General features: G+C 42.4%; 2 protein-coding genes across 3 annotated transcripts in view; one reads left to right on the forward strand and one right to left on the reverse strand.

Moving 5' to 3' along the window:
* Eeig2 (EEIG family member 2) overlaps positions 1-23,955 on the forward strand; it is a 99,184-nt gene that overhangs the window by 71,933 nt on the left and 3,296 nt on the right. The window contains exon 13 of the transcript XR_015452022.1: positions 80-23,955. The gene's annotated coding sequence lies outside the window, so the exon portion shown is untranslated. The remainder of the gene's footprint in view (positions 1-79) is intronic.
* On the reverse strand, positions 7,798-23,574 carry Henmt1 (HEN methyltransferase 1). 2 transcript variants are annotated; one of them, XM_004853594.4, is made up of 8 exons: positions 23,394-23,574; positions 22,839-22,914; positions 21,765-21,893; positions 18,888-19,000; positions 18,079-18,213; positions 11,933-12,112; positions 10,582-10,759; positions 7,798-8,557 (listed from the first exon to the last, which is right to left on the reverse strand). In XM_004853594.4, the coding sequence occupies exons 1-8, from the start codon at positions 23,405-23,407 to the stop codon at positions 8,129-8,131; spliced, it is 1,254 nt and encodes a 417-aa protein (XP_004853651.1). In that variant the 5' UTR covers positions 23,408-23,574; the 3' UTR covers positions 7,798-8,128. The 2 variants fall into 2 exon arrangements, with proteins under 2 accessions (XP_004853651.1, XP_004853657.1); XM_004853600.4 differs by lacking the exon at positions 18,079-18,213.

Consider the following 23,955-nt stretch of genomic DNA (forward strand, 5'->3'; position numbering starts at 1 on the left):
AAGATAACTCTGTCAAGGTAAGGAAATGGAACTGAAAATCCAGTATAACTTTTCCCTGAGGGTTTCCTTTTATTACTAGGCAGTATATGACTTGTACACTGGAAAGTGGGAGACGTCTTTGAACCTTCAGCAACCCCTGCAGTGGCACAGGCACAGGCTTTGGAGTAAGACAAACCTGAATCTGACTATAAGCTCCACTCAGAACCAGCTTCCAGGTCTAGGATGGAAACAGTACCACCAGCTCTAGCAGGTTGTGACAAAGAACATGTAAGTTAATGTTAAGGATATGCCAAAAACTTAAAAACAAATGACATTTTTCTTTTTAAAAAGAGTATGCTACTTAGTTTTACCAAAGCAAAATTTACCTTTGTGTAGCATCTACATACATACATACATGTCGATTCTTGACACACAGATGGTTTATTAAATGGCCACTATAAGTTAAGCATTCAACAAATGATATTCATTGTCACCCATACTCCCCCACTCCTGCCATTTTGATTGTAGTACTGAGGATTGTACCCAGGAAGCATGGAAGAGCATCCCAGGTCCTTTTTATTTTCGATATAGGATCTTGCCCAGGTTGTCACCTAACTTGCTACCCTCCTGCCTGAGCATCCTGAGATTACATGCCCTCTTTTTCCCCTTTGGTCAGTGTCCTCAGGGAGGAAAAACAAATTCAACACATTCCCTATGCTGATATGCAAATTATAATAGCAATTTAAGCCAGGGATTTAGCTCAGAGAAGCCACACCTGCATGGCAAGCGCAAGGTCCTGAGTTGGATCTCTGGTACCGAGAAAAAAATAATAGCAATTTAAGGTTAATAAAAACTATGGCAGTGGCTGCAAACCTATGGCACACATGCCGCGGCAAGCTCTGTTATCACTGAACGTCCTAAAGGTTCACCATCACTGACTATAGTTTGTTTTGTTTTGGTTTGGTTTTTGGTACCGGGAATCGAACTCAGGAGCTTTCGAGGCAGAGGGTACCAACACTGAACTAAAATCCCCAGCCACTGAACTATAGTTTAATAAGAGTTTGAAACCACATCCTCTTCTATATATTGTCAGGGCTTCCCTAAACAGTACACATTATTAAAAGTCACATGACTAAGCAGAAAGCACACTACTTATTGGTAGAAAGGGGTAGGGTCTGTGTGCTCTGGGAAACCCTCCAGACCCCTCCCCAGTACACAGGATCACAAAGGATCACCCAGGATGACTTTGCACCAGATCATAGCAGGACTTCTGATTTGCCCCTCAGACCTCCTTGTCCTCATCTCTGGCATTATGTTCCCAGGCCAGGTCTTCTTGTTATAACTTAGCCACTTTTCTTAACACCTAATGATTTTCCTCTTCCTCTCCCTCCCTATCCTTCCCTTTTACCAATTTTTACCTCTTCCCTTTGTGTACCTATGCATCATTTCCCTGATAGAAGTACATAATTAAATCTTTCTTTCCATTTTTACAAGTAGGAAGTCATCAGTATTCCTATGTTATATGAAATGGAACCAAAAAAATAGGAAACAGGAAAGGCTCAAATTTAGGCATTCCCTGGGTCACTGGTCTTTATTCCTTGTGAACCCATGTAAAGAAGGAAATGTCAGAAACTTCCTATATTAATTGGTTTAGATACCATTCCTATGTAACTGAAACTCAGCTAGGCTAAGATGTCTCTTCAGGTTGGCATACCTAAGGTTTTTGTTTTTATTTTTAACCTTAGTTATATTTGGAACGCCTCAAAACAAATGTATGCAGTTACTTTAGAAAGAGTGCGCCACCTTCTGGCATTGAATTTCAATGATTCTGGTGTATCTCCCTTTCCGGGGATGATCTTGTATCTGCCCCTCTTTCATGTATATTCCATGGAATTAAAACCAAAGGAAAAAGAATTTTCTATTTTTTTCACTAATAATAGAAATAATTTCAAAAAAGAACTTAAAGCATTGTGTAATTAAGGTGAAATTGTTTCATTTGTTGTGGGATCAAAGAAAAGTTCCATAACTACTGTTCTGTGAGGATTTTAAACAGAAAGCAGTAGATGAATAGCATAAAGCGCAGAGACACTGCAGTGGGAAACAAGGCCCATTCAGTGGAAGCCAAGGGCCCAAAGAGACAAGGAGTGGTGCGGAAGCAGGCAGTAGTGTTTCTAGGGAAAACAAATAATCACAGCTAAATTTGACTATTTCTGGCTGAGTCAGAGCATCTAGGATGAAATAAAATGCATAGAAACGGGAGATAATTACAGCAATGGAGCCAAAAGGGTCCAGGTAACGTCTACGTGCAATTTGACAGATCATTAGAAACCCAACAGCTAAATAGGTAGAGAGCAAGAGTATTAATTTTCAAGGGGGAAAGGGGGTTATAATTGGCACATGGGGCTTCAGAAACTAGTATTTAACATTCAGTGTAAAAATTTCTCTATCTTTCAGCTTCTACCAACTTGTTTGCTAGAATGCAACAATATTCCCACGTGTCCCCTTTTCTGAATATCCCCAAAGATGTGCTTTATATGCGTTTAGTGTAGTTAATACCTAGCACACACCACAAGACAGAAATCCATTGTTCTCAAAGTCTTCAGAAGATTCTGCATTGCCATCACTGATGGTGCTCAGTCCCTGACTTCCTGCCAACTGCTCAACACTTCTCCACAGAACCAGGTGTGATGAGATGTTTTGTTTTCACCCAAACTCCAATGAAGGGAATTGCCTTAATTTGGAAGTATTCCCTGATAGCCACCAACAAGCTGAGGTCTGAGAACACTATACAGGAGCTAAACTGCTTGCTGAGTATGTTGTAGAGGAGAAGGTTGGAAATCAGAGTGGACAGGAAGTGGAAGGGTGGGGGTAGGGGTGAGAAGGCCGGGAAAGATGTGAGCTGGCTGCTGTGTGAGGAAAAGCAGGTGTGTTTGGAGGGACTTGTGAAAATGCTGAGGGGACCACGTTCACATTGAACTTGAGTGCAAGGAGTGCTGTGAAGACAGGCTTTTTCTGCAAGTTTCGATCTTGAATGTCCCCCAACTGCCCACATGTTAAAAGGTTTGTTCCCCCCGGGAGATGCTATTGGGAGGTGGTGGACTTTTTAAGAGGTGGGGCTAGAAGGTGGTCTTTAGGCCACTGGGGGTTGCCCTTGAAGGGGATGGTGGGGCCCTGGCCCCTTCCCCTGCCTCTCTTGCTCTCTAGCCAAGAGGTGAGCACCTTTGCTCTGCCAGGTGCTCCTACCATGATGTGCTGTTCACTAAAGGCCTAAAGAACATGGACTAGAACCTCCAGACTGTAAACCAAAAACTAACCTTTTCTCTTTATAATTGCTCAGATATTTTGATAGTAGCAGAAAGCTTTTGGAGATCTCAGACCATGGAAATAGGAGTTGGAGGTGATACCTGGTAACATGTATTTCACATCTAGCGTGGGGGTGTGGACATGGGTAGGTGATAATGAAAGCTTTCAAAGAAAAATCTACAAATAAAACTCTTCCCCATATAGCACCCTCACAAAGACCTAAGTTGCTGTGCTTGGGCCTTCTGCTTTATAAACTATGTGGTCCATTCATGTGTTTTTCCTGGGACGGGGGGGGGACTAACCTTATCCCCCAGAAGGCCACTAGTTCTTGCAAAACTAAAATCTACTTGTAGTGAAATACTTGATAGTTATTTCTTGGGAATAAAATGGAGGTAAGGGGCAAGCTCCTGAGGGACATTTCTTTGCATCCTTACGAGCAGTTTGGGGTTTTTAGCATGAATTTTATTCATCCTATGAATGTTTTGTAAAAGCACATATAATAATAAAGAATGGAGAACATCCGTACATTTATAAAAGTTGCATCAAAATCTGTAGTAAATACCATTAATGTGAAGTTGATAGTATAAAAATGGACACTTCGTCAACTGGAATCTATGAGGAGTGGTGGACAGGACTGCTTTGCCAGAGGAGTAATCAATTGGAGGGGTCAGGAATTCCCAACAGGCTATGAAGAGTAGATTTTTAAGGGTAAAAATTTTATTTACGGTATTATGAAATTATTTAAATTCGGTACAGTTCTAAACTGTTATAATCTTTTACGTTCATAACTTAAATTTTAAAATTATTACAGAAATAAGGTGCAGTTTTTTAATTGGTAGTTTTTAGGGCTGTGGTGTAATTCAGTTGCACAGCATTTGCCTAGTATGCACATGTGTTAGCTCCCAAGCAAGAAAAGGGAAAAGGAAGGGAAAGAGACAGACAGACAATGGTAAGTTATTTAGGATTTGGTTATTTTTGTTTGCTTCCTTGTTTTCTGGAGGACTGGAGTTAAAGGTAGCTGCAGTTGTCCCCATCAAGGTTCAAACATCGAAAGTTGAGCCAGAACATAAGTTTAAGAGAAAATGTATTTTCCCTCCAACATTTCCTGCAACCAGAAGCTCCTTACCCACATGATCTAAAACCGGTGCTTAGCCTTGTGAATTTGATAGCAGCAATGCTTTACCCAACATATAAGGTATAATATATTTTACCAATAGGAATCCCCCCCCCCAAAAAAGAAAGCAAAATGAAAAACTTCTGGCTGGGAGTATAGCTAAGTGACAGAGAGTGTGCTTAGGCAAACAAGGCCCTGTATTCAAACACCAGAACCAAAAAATAATTTTGTCTTCCCTACTCAGGTGGACCTTAGGAAGCCCACTCATTCCAAGGCATGATTATAAAATGGAACTTTCAGATATGAAGATAGCATAAAATATTAAGAGTTCAAAGGGTTCAATTCCACTATCTGATTTCTTAGGTTACTCCTAGAAAATTCTCGGAACAGTGTGGAGTAGGGAGAGAATGGCTATTCACGATTTCACTTTGGGAAGCATAGTTCCAGTGAGTTGAGATGTTCTAGGAGCAGTGAAGGGACAGCAGGTGACAGTGTGGACTGGGCAATGACTGAAGAGGACACCTCATTCCAGCAGGTCCCCTCTGCAGTGTCTGAGACAAACCGGGCTAGGCGCTGTGTACACTCGTTCTGCAGAGAACAAAGAGGACTCTACACAAAGTGTAGGCTGCCACTTCTCTACTTGCTTCTTCAAACCACAAGTGTTTAACAATTCAGTCTTAGAAACAGTCTTGAATAATGCTTTCTTTCTAGGTCTGCAGTATTCACTGCTGTGAGCAATAGCTGCCTGGACCCCAGAATGGGCCTTTCTGTCATCCTGGAGAGTAACACAGCTGTCTCAGAACACTTTCCCTGTGCTGGGCAGGCCCTATCCCCTTAGCATCTGTAAGAACTTTGTGATGGGGCTACTGCCCCACACTACATGTAACTGAGGTAAAATTCCCTTAGCAAGCCCTGACTGGCTGCTTTCTGCATTTATAGCAGTAGGGATCTTAATCTGTAATTGCCTTTACAAAATTTTCCACCATTTCTGTGCTGCTAAAGGGTAGGGTGTATCTTTGTTTGGAACAAGGTTCTGGGCAAGGGTGTGGCTCAGTGGTAGACCCCCTTGCCTAACATGCACAAGGCCCTGGGTTTGGTCCCCAGCAGTAAAGGGAACAAATGTCTACAGACTATTGACCAAACCTGCCTTCAGATGTTTTAATGAACAGAGGCACAGGTTTACATTACCTAGAGCTGCTCCTCTCCAACTCAAGCAGAGTTGAATTGCTGTGCTAGAAGCCCTACAACCTGCAAAGATTCACTATCTAGCCCTATATTCCCTGATCTCTGGCTGGAATGTTTTGGGTTTTTGTTTTTTGGGGTTTTTTTAGAAGGGTCTCGCTATGTAGTTCGGGCTGGCCTTGAATTCACTGTGTAGCCCAGGCTGGCCTTGAACTCATGGTGATCCTCCTGCCTTAGCTTCCCAAGTGCTAGAATTACAGGCCTGTGCCAACATGCTGGGCCTGGGATTTAGCTCAGTGGTTTCGTCATCTGCTGTGCAAGTGCAAGGACCCAAGTTCGATCCCTGGTACAAAAAAAAAAAAAGGTTAATAAACCTTTCAATGTGCAAAGAAAGCATCTGTCAAGATAAGGAGTAAACACAACTTTAATAGGTACAAAGGCGGGAGGTGTGGCTCAATGGTAGAGTGCTTGCCTCGCAGGTGAAACCCAAGGGGCTTTAGCGCCCGCCCCCCACAGTCCTGAGGCCTTAAAGGTTTCTTAAAAGGTAGGGGATCAAGTGATCAAGCTTTGGAGAAAGATAAAAGGCTGGCCCTGGCTAGAAAATGCAGCACTAGAAAAGAGCAACAATGAGAAAGGAGCCTTAGGACGAAAGTTGTATACAGGCCTAGAAAGGTTGAGGACAGGGCCTTTGGGATGGATGAGGAGGGATGCCGATCTCTAGGTCATTGTACTTTTGAGCACAAGTGGAGGGGAGGATTCAGTACAGATACATGGAGGTGGAGGAGTCTGAGATTTAAGGAGAAACCAGGTGGTTAACAGAGGTTATATGATTAATACTTTTCTTCCAGAATCCTTTGTCTCCTGTCCTCACCAAATCTACTTCCCAATGATTACCCCTTCAAAATTCAGCTTCAGCCTGACTGGCCACTGTAGGCCTTGCTCAGAGAGCAACACTGCACCCCTGACTAGGGCCCATCTCAAGGTAGTCAGGATACCCAGGTATGGCACAATTTGCCAGTGTCCATTTTCCTCTTGTTCCCTGGAAGGCCACCAAGTGGTCATGTGGCCTCCCAGAATACAAACTGCTTCTCAGCTTCTTTTGCTGCTACATATGGCCGTAAGACCTCATTCTGAGGTCTCAGAATACAACCTGCAGCAACCAGAGCAGGCCGCTGGCTCGTGCCACTTCTCCCTTCTGCTGGTATGGAATGTGAAAATGGTAGCTGGAGATCACATCTCCATCTCTGTCCCTCAGGTGGCATGCCAAGTATACTACAGTAAGCAAAGCACACATCTAAGTGTGCCCTGTTGGTCACCTGGACTCCCGTGCCTTAGAAAAGTCACTTAAATCACTTTCTCCCCCAGTGGGCGAAGCTGTATTTTTTTTTTTCCTCCCAATGTTCATACCACCCCAGGCCAATCAGGAAGTTCCTGGAGAAGCAGGTGCTCAAAAAAAGAGACATGGCTGGGGATGTAGTTCAGTGGTACAGTGCTTGCTTAGCATGTACAAGGTCCTGGGTTCAATACTCAGCACTGCCAAAAAAAAACAAAAGAAATGAAACCATGGACTGTTGACAATGGTTATGTCATAAGGAAGCGTCTGTGCCCTTCAAATACCTGTATTTCTTTTTTGTATATTTTTAGGCTAAATAATAGGTAAGAATTTGACCCAAAGGAGAATCCTAGAAATATTTAAAAGCCATTCAGAACCCTTGAGAAAAGGTTGAAAAAGTGCATTTGATCACTTTTTTTCCCAATAGTGGGAACTGAAAACGGGGCCTCAGGCATGGTAGGCAAGTACTCCCTGAGCTACATCCCCAGACATTTTGTTGTTGGGTTTTTCTGGTACCAGGGATTGAACTCGGGTCCTCGCGCTTGCGCGGCAGGTGGCAAAACCACTGAGCTAAATCCCCAGCCCTCCTCAGACATTGTTAAGACAAGGTCTTGGTAAACTGACCAGGTGGCCTCCAATTTGCAGTTCTCCTGCCTCAGCTTCTTGAGTGGCTGAGATTACAGTGTGCACTTTTGTTTTTTGGGGGGTTTTTTTGGTACCGGGGATCAAACTTGGGACCTTGCGCTTGCAAGGCAGGCGCCAGAACCACTGAGCTAAATCCCCGGCCCTAAGTGTAGACTTTTTTTTTTTTGGTACCAGGGATCGAACTTGGGACCTTGCGCTTGTAAGGCAGGTGATGAAACCACTGAGCTAAATCCCCAGCCCGCACTTTTGAATTTTTAATGTCATTCAACATAGGGCTCAAACATCAAAATACGGGTACACTCAAAACATTATCATATCCTCTTTCTTCATTCTTGAGAAAACATCAAAGAAAATTTCCAATTGAAAAACCACACTGCTTTTAGTTAAACCCCAATACCTTTCTCAGGTAAAGAGCAATCTGGCTGTATGTCAGCCATATCTCCACCAGTCAGGAATGGCTTGTGTTCAAACTTTTTAAATGTTACTTAAATAGGACTATAACCAAAAAAAGCTTAAGTTCTGAGTGAGTTCAACTATTGCTGAGACTTCGAACTTTGGGAAATATGGATGGCTCAATTATCTTCAGGGTCACAATCCCAAGTATTATGCAGGTCAACCGTGACTGCAGACCCATCACTGCTCAAACACACGGAGTCAGCAAGAAGTGATCGCATCCTCTCTTCATCCACAGGCAAGCGGTGCAGTCTGGGATAAGCAAGGAGTCTCTGCAGGGGGACGAAAAACCTACCCCCTTCACAGAAGGGCTTGGGAGAATTCTCTATCCTGGCTTTTTCAGCCTCTGTGAAGAGTGCTCCCAACATCAGGCTGGGGGCCACAGATGGGTCCTTCGGCACAGGCACAGTGCCCGCTCCCCTCTTCTCTTCTCGCAGCGTTCGCAGATGCCGAAGTCTCAAGTGTTCCACTTGGAACAACACTTCCCCGACCAGTTCAAATTTGAGCACCCTTTCCTGCTGTAAACTTGGGTAGGAGGTTGTATAAACCTGAAGGGAAGGAAGCAAAACACATGAAACATAGGAAAATTTTCAAAGCCATCCGTACCTCTCTGCCACATAAGAGTTTAACTCTTACTGTATTATATCCAGTTACATATTAGATAGGGTCAGATCCTCATTGTAAATGCCTCAGTTATAATGGGACTCAAATGACTCACATACTGACATTAATTATCTGATTTGTTTTCCAATTCTAATGGCCAGTTTCTCCCAGCCAGGGTTCTACCAATGCACACTAATCCAATACATCTCCTTCCTAAGAGATCACATTAAGTCACTGATGCAGAACATTTGAGTTGTGAACTTTCACAAATACAAATGCCCCTTGGATTACAGACATTCGTAGATGTGAACAAATCACAGAAGTAGCTCCCATAGGGAGCAGGGATTTAGCTCAGTGGTGCTGCCGCCTGCCTTGCAAGCGCAAGGTCCTGAGTTCGATCCCTGGTACCAAAAAAAAAAAGAATAGCTCTCCTGTCTACCTTACCATTTTAAGGTAACTGTACCAATAAAAATAGTTTATTGACAGTATCTGTGTGTGTGTGTTTGGTTTTTTTATGCTTTATCTTGTATGTTTGTGTCAAAGGTGTGTAAGACTCACTTTGTTGAGTCTGTCTTATGAATGTTCTCCCAGAATGGAACTTGTAAGTTGGGGACTTACTGTACAGGGAAAAGGGTGAAAAAAGAATAATAGTTTGGTCTGGATCTGTTGGCATGTGCCTGTGGTCCCAAGCTGGTGGGAAGGCTGAGGCAAGAGGATCTCTTGACTAAGGAGTTTAAGTCCACTCTGCATAACAGAGTGAGACTCTGAAGGAAAGAATGAAAGAAAGGAGGAGGAAACAGGAGGGAGGAAAGAAGAGAAAATGGTTCAGTTGAGAGGCAAAATGTGTTTCTTCTGGATGACTAGATTTTGCGTGCTTGTGTAATATGCATGGGCACACCCAAAGAATTGGGCATAAGGCAAGTGCTGTACCACTGAGCCACATGCCCAACCCTTTTTATTTATTTATTTTTTTTTTTCATTTTGGCTATCTTTTGTATTTACCCAAACTTAAAACCAAGAACTTATACAAAAGAAGTCAAGGGTGAAAACTACAGATCTGAAAGGTAAAACTGGAGCAGCCTGCGTGTTTATCAAGAACAAATCAAAGCTGCTGTGTTGGCCACGCCTTTCACGGCCCACAGGAAGGGCAGACCAAGGTGCAGCTCGGAGCGGGGGGACGACGACGACACTGAGCTGCGTGGGCCAGCAGGGGTCCTCGGAACATACTTCTGCTTCTGGCGGCCACATGCCAGCTGCTGAGACCACATGGATAGAGTTTCATGAGAAATCAAGCTCAAGCTAGATGAAATGTGTGGACTAAATTCCCACTACTCACATGGGCTGAGACATCCAGATCCAAAAATTGACAACCTCTGCAATGAAATATTCTCGAAACAACGAAGCTCATGAGATTGGCAGACAAAACAGCATCTAAGGACATTTCCATACTCATAGACTCGTGGACTCCAACAGAGTGGCCTGTGTGAGCTCGTGACCCAAACTCACAAGTTTCCCAACCCTTTTTATTTTGAGACAGAGTCTCACTAAGTGGCCCTACATCTTGCTAGGGTGGCCTTGAACTTGTGATCCTCCTGCCTCAGCATCCTGAGTAGCTGAAATTACAGGTATGTACCGAGTCCAGCTTGGCTCGCTTTTTCTTTAATGCCAATAATTTGAAGAGATTACAAATGATGTTACTGAAGTATGCTTTTGAAGTATTCTAAAACTGCTGCTCAAGATTGTTCTCATTAAGATGCCTTGAGAAATGCCAAGGGACTGAGCAGTATCAACGGATGCAGCAGACCAGCTCTACCAGGAGTCATGGGCCCTGAAGAATCTGTCAAGCTGAGACTCAAAATAAAGAAATTCACACTCATCTCTACTTTGGTACTAGTAAAAGACAAAAAAAGTTCACCATCCTAAGCAGCGTACTTTTCGCCCTGAGTGCTGCCGCACCAAGAATACTCACAGCTTTATAAACATGATGATCGTGCTGCTCTGAAACACAGGGCCCTGGTGCCTCTCTGCTGTTTTTCCGGAAGACGCCTATCTGGGTGCAGAATCCAACATGCTCAGCACCAGCTGGCGGTTTGCCTACCCCAGTAAACTCCACAGAGTAATTGTAGTGATTTGCCACTTGTAAAGCCCTGGAATAAAAATGAAAGAAATCGTTTTTCTAAGCATACAGCTACTTTTAAACAATTTGCTAATAATTACTGTTAAGTAAATTCCAGCCACTCGAGTTTTGGCTCCCAGCTCATTCCCAAGGCCAGGATGCATCCTTGTCCCTGGAGTCCCTGTCACATTCCTGCATCTTCACAACAGCTTTCCATGTTTTATGTAAGATAAAGTTGGCTTTTATTTGAAAGATAATGGGAAAATGAAAAGCCAATTTACAGACATTCTGGTTAGAGGAGCTGGTTGGTTGGTTTGTTTCTGTGGCACCACTGATTGAACCCAGGGCCTCACGGGGCCTCTCCCAACCCGTTTTGAAGACAAGGCCTCAATAAGTTGCCCAGGTCGCTAAGTCACTAAGATGCCCAGGCTGGGCTCAAACTTGCAATCTTCCCACTTCAGCCTCCACAGTACTGGGATCACAGGTGTGTGCCACCACACCTAGCTAGAAGAGCTGTTTATTGATAATCAGGCAGAACATAAACTTTATGTTGCCACTATAAAGGGAATGACCTGACATCTCTACATGTATGTTAAAGATCTAGACATAAATCCGCATGGATATCATTTAAAAAATTCCAGTCAGTGGTAAAATATGAATTAAAATGCTTCCACGTTACACACGCATACCATCACATAATGCTGCATCACAGGGTTTGCTTAGTTTCTAATGAGCATAGGCAGTGACATAATGTCAGTTTCCAAGTTACCACAAAAATATGGAAGAGAAAAAGTTATGGGGCACTCAGAGTGAGGGGCTGCACAAGAGACCACAAAAGCTACAGCCTCAACTACCTATTTTGGTTTACAATTACTCCAGAAATGTGAGCTAGCCCAAGGAGCTGGCCCAGGACCTGGACCTGTGGCTCACTCACAGCCCCACACCTGCCTATCCTTAATGCCCACTCTACAGATGCCTTCACCTGCACAGCACCTGGTGCCCACACACCCTTTCCAGAGCTGCCCAGATGTAGTAGTTCCTTATGATCCCTTATATAGTACATACATTACACATTGGGAATTTATTAGAATAAAGAAAAGAATTTAGGTAAGATACACACATAAAGGTTTACTTCCTAGGATTTTTAAACTCCAGTAAGATTTCCAAGAACCAAACAAACAAACAAAAAACCTTCTGAACTTACCAGGTCTGAAACTCCATTCTGTTCCACTCAAATTTATGGTCTGCATCTCTTAGGGTGACTATGGGAAACAGGGGGTTGAACTCAGAATTTGGTGTGCTGATGACAATCATGACTGGAGACAGGTACCCAAATACCACTTCAGGAAATCTGGCCAGATGGTCTGAATCCAAATGTTCTATTCTAAAATGGTTAATGGGAAAGATATTACTAACGTACCTTAACTTGGAAGTACTTTCCTAACTGACAAGCAATTCCCATCTCTATACTGATTTATCTTTTCTTTGAATATGCAACAGTGCCATGACCCATGAACAGTTATTCACATATTCAAATCCCCATTCCCCAACCCTACCCACAGTGCTCCCTTAAGTTCTTTTGCTGAGCTCCATGGGACACATCATCAACCCTCAAAAAAATACTGTACATAAGTAAAAACCATAACCTGGACCTAATAATGAGGTAATAGATAAACCTAGACTGAGGGGCAGTCTACAAAACAATTATCATGTATTCTTCAAAAATAAAGGGCAGGGGGCTGGGGATTTAGCGGTTTCGCTGCCTGCTGCACAAGCGCAAAGACCCAAGTTAGATCCCAGGTACCAAAAATAAATAAAGGGCAGGGCTGGTGCTGTAGCTCAATAGCAGAGCCTCTGCCTAGCACGCATGAGTCCCTGGATTCAATCTCTAGCACCACAAAAATAAAAAAAAAAAAAAAGGATAAAAGAGCAAATAAAGCAGAAAGACTGAGCAGACCTGTTCTAGATTAAAGGATACCCAACATGACAATTTAAAATGTCTCTGTGATCTTGGAGTGTTTTAAGTTCTAGCTAAATTTCAAAATAGCTACAAAGACATTACTGGAACTGATGGATTTTGAGTATAGATTGTATATTGCATAATGATGCTGTATCACTGTTACATTTCCTAATTCAGTATACAATGGTTATGGAAGAGGAAATATTTGTTCTTGGAAGATACAGAGAGGTATTTAGGGGTAAAGAGACAGTGTCTCTAACTTGCTCTCAAATGGTTCAGATGAAAAACATAGAGAATTATATTTAGAAAAAAATGCCTATGTAAATGGAGTGAAAGATTAATAATTGCCGAATCTAGGGAGTTCCTTGTACCATTCCTACAACTTCTTTAAATTTGCATCTGAGTATTGGTGAAAATGAGTCTGACAAAATACTGTTGACTTCCTATGTCAGTATGCCCTAAAAACTCTAGATATTGATGAAACTGCTTCATAAGGGCCTGAGCTTCAGATGAATTTGCAAGCAAACCAGGAGCTGTGTTGAATAAGGTTCAGGAAGATAATCTTCTCACCACACGGGAGGGTCTGTATTTCTCAGAACACTAATAGGCAGAGGTATCATGACCCTTCAACCAGTTATAGGAAGCAGCACTGAAGTAAACTGTTCATCCATTACAGTAGTTAATCAGTCTCCAAGCTGTCAGATCTAGCAGTCCCTCAAATCTTCATCCCATCTGCCTTCTTTACATCATCAGTGTAAATACTACATATATCAAAAATTGCAGTTACAACATAACATGATTAAAGGGAAAGTGATTGCTTTACCGTACATTAGAAAGTAAGATGGAGCTGTGGGTTCAGTTTGGTGGTAGTGTGCCTACTTAGCCGTGTGTGAAGCCCTGGGTTTAGTCTCTAGCACTGCAAAAATGTATGTGTATAGAACGAAATTCCTTCATATAATGTGTATATATGACCTTTCTGCCTGGCTGGGGTTCCTCACCACACTCAGTAAAATAAAAGCCACATATGTACTGTATAATACAAATGTCTACATACACAAATGCAAACATGTATTTCTAATCAATGAATATGTTTTTTTCTTTTAAAAAGAATCAGCGCAGCTACAACTGTACTGATGGATGTAACACTACAAGGGTAGTACAATAGAATTTGGTTTCTGAGTTATGCCCATGCAATGGCAAAACATGGGATTACTCAGCTCAGGCTGTTAAATTAAGAGAATCAAGGTTCTACTTTCTTACATCTACTCTCTGGGGCTCTCTTCTACCAACTCAAACCTGCACCATAACCAAAGGTGCTATCAAAATTAAAAATACACACAACGCCTGCCTGACAAGCTTGAGATCCTGAGTTCATTCCCCACATACCAAAAAAACCAAAAAATTCAAAATACATGTGTCCTTTGACCTAGCAATTTTATATCTAGGTGTTTACTCTACAGATATACTCACATATGCAAAAACAACATATAAACAAAGCCATGCAATAACAATCAGATCACTCTAAATGTTCCTTAATATGACACTGGTTAAACACATTGTTACGGCTCAGATCTAAAATGTCCCTGAAAACTCTCCTGTGTGGGGAAGGTGACTGTACTATGGGGACACTATATCCAGTGGATTCATCCATTGAGTTCAGTAGCTGAATGCACAGTTAGGAAGTAGGGCCTAGTTGGAGCTGGGTCATGCTGACCAGGTATGATCTGGAAGGGTGTATGCTTGTGCCCAGCTCCTCCCTTCTGTCTCTGCTTCCTGACTGCCATGGGCTGAACATCTTTCCTTCTTCCATGCCCGTCTGCCATCCTACTTCTGCCTTAGAGCCTGACAACCACAGACACCGGGGGTATGGCTTTGAAGGATTTGTCTCTCTATGCAGCTCCTCTCCTGACGCACTCTCTGCTTTCCCACTGCCATGCTATGAGCACCTTGTCTCACACTATGGCCCTGGGCCATGCTATTCTGCCTTGGAGCCAGCTGACTACAGACTACAAATGTGAGCCAAAATAAACTTTTCCTCCTTTAAATTGTGTGTATTGGCTTTTGTGTCTCAGCAATGAGAAAAGTGACTAAGATAGATTTCATTGACAGTTGAACTAGAGCCATGTGTTATACCCTGGCAAAAAATTGGTCTTTATTTTGGCCATATCCTGAGATTCTGCAGGAAACTGAATTTAAGAATGGTGGACTAATTAATCTAGTGGAAGAAATTTCAAAGCAGCCCAACATGCAGCCTGTGGCATGGATATTGCCTGGCTGCTTTTAGTCAGATCTACAATGAAAATCAAGAGCAAAAAGCAGATATGAAAATTGACAGTCTGATCAGAAATGAAGTACCTGGAGTGTTGGTCCTTGGAAAGCATGGTTGCTGAAAAGATTAGCATTAAAAAGGTAAATACTTTGCATCAGGACAATAGGAAAGAGGTTTGAAGTCATCACAGGAAATAGCAAGACCCCACCCTTCACAGGCTCAAATGTCAAGTGCAAAACTATAAAGCTTTTGTTTCAGAAGAGATCCCCTGGGCCCCCTGCTCAAGAGGGGCTGCCTAGAAAAGTGGTTACCCAGGATTTGGTTCAAGAGGGGCTGCCTAGAAAAGTGGTTACCCAGGATTTGGTTCCCCAAAATTCATTTCATAGTGCTCAGCCATCCAGACACTCAGGTCTGTGTAGGCATAAGGGGGCCTGGTTACTGCCACAGCTGGCAGTAGAGCCTGACATCATCCATCTGCATGGTGCTGATCATATAAGCATGCAGAATGCAAGAGTTATGTGGTCATTGAAGCTTCCGCCTAGATTTCTGAAGAAGGCCTGAGAAGCCAAGAAGTGTATGCCTAAGAGGGCAGTGCATGAAGCTGTGAGGGTGAAGCCAAAAGTGCAGTAGAGACCTCCAAGAAGTTCAAGATGCCAGGAATGTCTGCTGAGGAAACCTCCAGGTAGTAAGCAGAGCCACCCCAAGGGAAAGGCCATGAGGGCTGCAACTGGCATTGTCACAGGAGTGGGGCTACCCATTTGGAGATCACATGTCACCTGCCTTGGGTGCTGGACACAGAGCTACAGGATTTAACATTTGTCCTTCTGGCTTCAATCTTGTTTCAGTTTGATTCCTTTTTATCCCCCTATTCCTCACTTTTGGAATGAGAACGTTTGCCCTGTGCCATTGTATGTTGGAAGTATTTAACTTTCTTTTTAGTTTTTATAGAGGCTCACAGCTAAGAGTTCATCTTGAGTCTCAGAGGAGACTTTGGACTTGGACTTTTCAGCAACTGGAACTGTTAAAACTTTGGTGACTGAAGAGATGGGCTAAATGCCTTTTGCATAATGAGATGGACATGAGTCTTTTGGAGGTTGGAGTAGAATGTTTTGATCTAAAATGCCCTCCAAAATTCTCATATGTATGAAAGGTGATCATCCATTGATGAGTTCAGTAGCTGAATGTGTTGTTAGGAGGTCGGGCCTGGTTGGAGGCAGGTCACTGGGGACATGTGTTAGTTATTTTCCTCATTGCTGAGACACACTACCAGACAACCACAACTTAAAAGAAAGTTACAGTCCATGATCTCACAGGTCCAAGGCAGAAATGGCATGGTAGAGGGGCATAGAGGAGGAAAAGCTTATTATGTCAGGACAGCCAGGAAGTAGAGAGAAAATGGTGGAGCTAGGAAGAGAGATACACCCTTCTAGATCACACCCCTACTGACCCACTTCTAGCCAGGCACCACCTCCCCACAGCACACTCAGCTGCTGAACTCACCAGTGGACACATCCACTGGTGAGTACAGCTCCTCCATGATCCAATCACCTTCCAAACACATGAGACTTTGGTGGGATATTTCAGATCCAAACAATAACAGGGCATGACCCGGAACAATGTATTCTCATCCCCAGCTCCTCCCTTCTGTCTCTGTTTCCTGGCTGCCCATGGGCTGAATACCATTTCCTCTACCATATCCATCTGCCATTCTGTTTCTGCCATAGAGTCTGCCAACCATGGACTCAAACCACAAAATAAACCTCTCCTTAAGTTGTGAGTGTCAGGTATTGTGTCCAACAAGGGGAAAGTGACTAAGACAGATTATGTTACATTCTTATAGTAGGGAAATATGCAACAATAAAAAAACATAGTCAGGCACTATAGCACATGCCTGTAGTTCCAGGACTAGGGACAGAACTGAATAAGAGGAGCCTTAGGACCAGGGATTTAGCTCAGTGGTGCCACTGCCTGCCTCGCAAGTGCAAGGTCCCAAGTTCTATCCCCGGTACCAAAAAAAAAAAAGGGGGAGCCTTAAACATCTTATTACTTCAAAATCTAAGTACTCACAAACAAGACATATCACAAGGACACAGGAACCAACTAGGTGGACACCCAATGGCAAAGCCTGGGACAAACAAGAAAATAAGTGGATAAATCATAAACCACTAAAAAAATAGGAAATTATATATTGATAGAGTGTAAGGGAAGGATCTTGCTCAATGGTAAAATGTCATGGGTTGATGAGTAAATGTAGAAGAATTGGAATCATAAAAAAACATCATTTCCCACCATTTTAATAGACTGAGCATTCATGATACTAAATCTAGGTAAAGTTGGATTAGTGGCAAGATATTTGCATACTCTCACTGTGTCTCCCCAGACTGTCCCACAACTGTGATAGAAAAAGGGAAAAACAAAACAGTAATTATTCAGTGGACCAAACACTGGGAGGATCAAAATTAACATCACCAAGGGACAGGTAGACATTATATGTCCTCGATTGGGATGGTCTAAGAAGGTCCCAAATACCTCTCCAGGGTTCTACAGTATTCCAAGGATGGGTAACCTGAATCTAATCACCAGAAGTCCAAAATTAAAAAACATTAAAAATGAAAAATGGAGAACCAGTTACATAATCCCTTGTCTTAGAAACACAAACTGAATTTTTTATCAGGGGAAAAGATCCATGATGTCTATAACCTACCTTTAATTAGCTCCAGAAAGCAAAACTGTCGGGGGGAGAGTACACATACACATATACAGATGATAAAGAAAAGGAGAAAAACATTAACAGGTAAACCTGGATAAATGATATATGGGTGCTCTTGGTGCTGTTTGTTTTTTGGAACTTAGCTGTATTTCCAAGTAAAATATGGAATGAGAATAAAAAGATATTCTCAACTGTTGAGCAAATTTTTTTTTTTTTTTGTACCAGGGATTGAAATCGGGCCCTTGCGCTAGGCGAGGCAGGAGGCAGAACCACTGAGCTAAATCCCCAGCCCTGTTGAGCAATTTTTGTTGCAAATAATCATCATGACCCAAATATTTAGGACACTAAGATTACTGAAGCTAATCCTTTCATATTTTTCAGAATGAACAGTTAATACAGTGGAAGACTTACAATTCAATGCACGTTATCAAGTCAAATCCAACCAAGCGAGAGTCTCTCTCCACAACAGAGCCATGATACAAGGTAACAGTCAAATCCAGATCCCGGGGTTTTACAAACTCCCCCAAATAGGGAGACAAATGATGTCTGCAAAGAATTACTGTGTAAGTAAGAAACATTCTAAACAAGATCTATTTAGAAAGTCTCAGGCTGGGGATGTGCTCAGTGGTAGAACCAGTGGTACCAGTGGTAACCAGCATGCAAAAACCCGAGGTTGATCCCCAGCACCGCAAAATTTTTTTTTTTAATTCCCACTAGCTACAGATCTCAGATCCCTTGATAATCATCATCTACCTACACTACTGTAAATCTGGCTTGGCTTGTTCTCCTCATCTTGATATACTAAACCTAGGTTACAGGGCAGCTTCCTCTCATTGTGGGAAGTTACTGGCCAGTGAGAATAAATATTTGATGTTGTTCTCATTTTAATACTTTGGTCTTCCAGCTCACTTTGGATCAGTGATTTTGAGCTATTTGTTTTTTAGAAGAAAAACATTCTCAAAACAATCTGCATCAGAAGGGGAAATAGTGGCTTGAAAGGGCCAAGCACATGGGATGGCCATGCTTTATAACCCCTCCTCACAACTAATCCAATCACAAGACCTAACCCACTCTCCAAAGACAGGCTTCAGTCCATTCCGAGCAGAGCCCCCCATACTTCATTACCTTCTATTAGCCCTAACCACCACTCTGAGGGCCACACTTCCAGCACATACACGTTTGGGAGACAAACATATATAAACCATTGCACTAAGTATTACCCATTTGATTGTAATTTTTCCTCATCAATATCTACTCCAACAAGCAGTTGAATGCATGGGTAGATTTTTAGCAGCCTTAGGAGCTCAGTATCACCACATCCCAGGTCTGCAACCTGCAGATGAGACAGAATGACATTCCAAAGACATTTGTAGCCAGAGGAGTATGAACTAAAAAATTGGAAGTGTGGAGTGACTATGTATCAGTAATAAAACCACTATATGGAAAGATCTTTTCAGCAGGATTGTGTACCCAAAACTAGAATTCATCTGAGATTTTATAAGTCTCTGGGCAAATAACGATTTCCGTTTGATGAAAGTCAAATAGAAATAGCCATTCCTACTCTAGAACAACTACTATTGTCTATATTTGACTAATGAGAGGGGAGAAAGATTAGGTACATGCAGTTTTCCCATTCAGAATCGGAACTTGGAGTCATAAATATTCATAGTTCCATGTTTCAGCAAAAAGAAAAATACCTCTCTAAAACACCGCTTTTATTTTCTATATAGAGAAATTTATTTGAGACAACAATCGCATCAAACCATATGAAATTCCATACTGAACTATGAGCTGCCAAAAAGGCCATTTTAAATGCTCCTGAATACATGTGCCTAAATGGCTACGAAGACATAAATGAACACATCTTTGTGTTCAGGCAGCCCTGGTGTAATTAAAGCAGGGGAAACCTCTGTACAAAAGAATCTTAACTGAGACTACAATAGAGAACAGAAAAAAAAACCTTTTTATCTAGATGTTCACCTTACCAACATCTAATCTACAGACAGAACATCAAACTCATTATGATAATGATTTGGTATATAAATTCCATGAAATCATGATTTTCTCTGAAGCTGATGAGCAAGACCATTTTGTAATTTTTTTTAAGTGGTGCAGTACTGAGGATTAAACCAGAGGGACTCTCCCATTGAGCTATATGCCCAGCCCTTTTTTTCCTTTTGAGACAAAGTCTCATCAAGTTGCCCAGGCTGACCTCAATACTTGTGTAATCTTCCTGCCTCAGCTTCTCAAGTAGCTGGAATTACAGTCATATGCTGCCATACCTAGCTGTTACCTTTTCTTTTTTCTTTTCTTTTTCCTTTTGAATTTGGTCTTGGTATGTTTCTCAGGAGTCAGAGACCTACCTGGACAACACAGCGAGGTCCCCATCTCTTAAAAAGATTTTAAAAAATCAGGGCCAGGATTTAGCTCAGTGGTGCCTGCCTCGCAAGCACAAGGTCCTGAGTTTGAGCCCCAGTAGCAAAAAAAAAAAAAAAAAAAAAAGGATTAAAAAAATTAAAGCTGGATGTGTGGTGCACACCTGTAATCCCAGCATTCTGGGAGGCTGAGGCAGGAGAACTGCAAATTCAAGCCCAGCCTGAGCAACTTAACAAGACCCTGTCTCCTCAAAATAAAAAAATTTAAAAGGGCTCAGAATGCAGCTCAGTGTGAAGTCCCTGGTTCAATTCCCAGAACCACAAAAAAAATAAAGTGAAGACCAGTCAACTACATAACCTAATCTGCAAAATGTGTGTTTATTTCCTTGGCTCACTTTTTCTATTGGGTCTTTTCCTAATCAATTTGTAAGCATTCTTCATGCATTAAGTCTTTCTTCTGTGTGGCCAACATTTTCTTCACAACTATAGTTTAGCTTTTGATTTTGTTCATGGTGTCTCTACTACATAGAGCAATTTACCATTTTATATAATAAATTCTTTTCCTTTTATGGCATCTTTGTAAGGTTTCCAGTTAACTGTTTAAAAAGTCGAACCCATATTGTCTGACATTTTTTCCATTTTATTGTTTCCCTTTTTATATTGTAACTCTTTAATGTACAGAATTTATTTTTAATTCACAGAAGATGGACTAAGATCATGCTTAACTAAAAAGAGGAGAACATGGAATAATGATGAGAAAGCAGACATCAGAGCAAAAGCCTTGATGAAAATAATTTATAAAATATCAGTAAGCAAAGAAAACCTAATAGTAAATATTTATGTCCCAAACAAAACAACATAAAAGGAAATATGGCACATATGGCACAATAGAAAACAAGATAAGAAGAAATAAAGAAACTATAACAAATTAAAGATCTAAAAAAATGGAATTATAAAGACTGCAAGATGGGGGAAAAAAACCCTAAAGAAAATGCCCAAGCCACGCATGGTGGTGCATGCCTGTAATCCCAGCACTCAGGAGGCTGAGGCAAGAGGATCAACATGAGTTTGAGGCCAGCCTGGGCTACACAGTGAGTTCAAGGCTGGGTGGTATTATAAAGTAAGACCCTGTCTCAAAAAAAAAAAAAAAAGAGAAAGAATCCAAACCTCTCATTATTAAAGTTAAACAGTATAACCTGGACTAGAAAACAAGTCTTCCAACTATTAGTACAATGTGAAAAAATGATAAGGCTTTCATAAATGCACACTGACAATGTGCTTGAAAATCAAGTTGCCAAAAATAAAATATCAGACCTCTAGGCTGTAAAAGAATTTATATTCTCTGAACGCCAAAGCCTGCTATTAAATTCCGAATTATGAGCTCAATAGATTCTGCCTACCTCTGGCCCAGGGTATTTAGTTAATAGGTAAGAATCTTTATAAAGGCAAATCCTGGGGCAGGAAGCAAAAGCAAAAATCATGAGTCAGTGGAACAAAAACAGACTGAATCATATACAGGAAAAACCACTTATGGCTTAAGATATAATGTTCAAAATTGTGTGAATGTAGAACAGCCGAAAACAGAATTACTGTAAGAACAACTACACACATAGAAAGGCAAGGGCTGAGGACATAGCTCAGTGTAAGAGTACTTACTAATGAGTCTGACAAACCACTTCATGGAATAACCTAATAGTTACATGTTTGGAAAGAGATACCTACCTTCTTGGGTTCGTGTCTGCGCACTAAATCTCTCACAAACTGGTATCGCTGTTTGTATAATGGAGGTTTAAACTTAATTATCTTCTCTGGACAAACTTCTTCAAAATTACCATCAACCACACTATTGCTCTGAAAGTTTTTAAACAAAGAGAAATTAAATGAGGGGAAAATCTTTCTTTCCCTGATCACTTTGAAGAATACCCTAGTTCCCTCCCTCACGCCCCTGTCCTCCACTGCTCACCTGCTGTCTTTCTGCAGGTGAGAATTGGGCCTTGTGCTTGCTACAGCTCAGTTTCAGCTGACATAAACATTACTAGTGAATGCCGTAATAACAATTAGAAGTCAGCTAACCACTGAGGGCCTTTTGTGAACTGCCAAAGCCTGTGTTCCACATAGACAAGAGGCTGGAAAATGTTTGGATAACAAATGACGTTCTGACTGAGCTTTACTTGGGCTCCTCTGCACCCTCTTAGACAGGCTTTGGCCTTGGACCCACGTGCGCACATAGTCCCCAAACCCCTGAAAATGTCACAGAAATGCAAATTCTGAGGCCTCACACCAGACCTCCTCAAAATCCACAGTTTAAAATCTCCAGGTGATTCATTCACACATTTACAGTAGAGACAGTGTTTTTAAAGTAACAATTGGTGATAGGGGGACAAGGGAGAGGGGAAGGGGGCAAGGAAGGAAGGGACAAAAAAGAAAAGTGAAAATAGAAGGAAAAAATGGAAACAAAGCTTTTGTACATAGGGAGGGGGATCAAGGGAAGGGGGAAATGGGAAAAAAGAGGCAGGATGTAACATGTACAGGTGCAAATTCCCTAAGATGAGTATTATCATTATGTACATCTAAAATAGTCCAATAAATGTTTTGCTTAAAAAAAAAGCAGTGATAAAAACACTATTGTACTTTATATACACCAAATGCAGACATTTCATCAATATCAGGTCTTGCGTAGTTCAACACCCCAGGAAATGCTAGAGTCTAAAGGGGATGGATTTTGCTTGTAATCTCAGTACATCGCTATGGTTAAGTCTGAAAGTCACATAGGCCAGTTAGAGGGCTGGCATTTACCTGCACGTTCTTTTCTTCTATTTCCATTTTATTTCCAAATTCTCTTGAGACAAAGAACTCAGATATATCCTCAGCTCTGTATCAGAAAATCAGGAGCGACTCAGCTGTAAATACAGAATTCCGTTTTCATAAAGAGAGACACCTGCTGGGCGTGATGACTAGTGGCTTGGCACACCTGAAGCAGAACTGAGTTGGAGGCCAGCCTGAGCAACACAAGAGCCACCCACCGCCAACCCTTGGGGAGGAAATAGCTGCCCAGATGGGATGGGAAGGGAAGGGAAGGGAGAGGGGCTTTCTCTCTTCTAACGTGTTACTTTTTAAACCACAGAGTTTATCCTGCAAGTACTATTTCTGACACTAGCAAACAGGTCTGCAGGCATAACTTTCCACTACCTCAAACTCAGCTAGGTGCAATAGCACCCAGTCTTTCTTTTTACCACTATTCAGTTTGATATAAATCGAAACACCCGCGTCCCGCCAATTTCACTGTTAAAACACCCAACATCATCCATATTGCTCTCCGTAGCTTTTTAAAACTTCATCAAAATGAAATACCGAGTGTCCTTCATGCTGCAACATCGACCCAAGTCACTCACACAGACTTGAATCTGGCTCTCGGGTCTCAATAGCACACACGTGTTCAATCGACCGCAACTCAGCCTGAAATGTGGGCAGCACGTCAACCAGCGGCTTCTATTAACTCCCTGCGTCCTACCGGGAAGCTATGGTCCCATCTTCCGGAGGCAGCAGTCCCACCTCAGAGCTCGAGGCCCATCGAGGAGAGAGGCGGAGCGGCCGTCCGTAACCCCGGCGCTCTTAACGGCAGCTACGGCGCATGCTCCGAAGCCATTTTCTAGGCCCGATCGGAACCTCGGGCGAGACCCCGACCTTCGCCCGCCACTCCCCAGGCGTGCGCCCGCCCTCGACTGTTGGGTGGAGGCGGCGCCCACTCAGCGGCCGTGGCCCCGCTGTTCGGTTCCCGGCGCCCGGCGCGCGTTGCGAACGGTCAGGAGCGGCCGGTTCCGCACGAGCTGCACCCCGCTAGCGTCCTGATGAGTCTCGCACTCTGACCCGAAAACAGGCGATTGCACCGCAGCCTTGAGGAACTCTTGTCTGG

This window comes from Heterocephalus glaber, unplaced genomic scaffold (assembly GCF_053883595.1).
Source record: "Heterocephalus glaber isolate CG9 unplaced genomic scaffold, H.glaber_assembly_v1.0 deba00001442, whole genome shotgun sequence".
In the NCBI taxonomy this organism is placed as follows: domain Eukaryota; kingdom Metazoa; phylum Chordata; class Mammalia; order Rodentia; family Bathyergidae; genus Heterocephalus; species Heterocephalus glaber.

What these genes read in the sequence shown, in the direction of transcription:
- Henmt1 (XM_004853594.4), bottom strand. An exon ending in TTGATAACGTGCATTGAATT is followed by an intron (nt 12,113 to 18,078) that starts GTAAGTCTTCCA and finishes TAACCATTTTAG; the next exon opens with AATAGAACATTTGGATTCAG. An exon ending in AGAATGGAGTTTCAGACCTG is followed by an intron (nt 10,760 to 11,932) that starts GTAAGTTCAGAA and finishes TTTTTATTCCAG; the next exon opens with GGCTTTACAAGTGGCAAATC.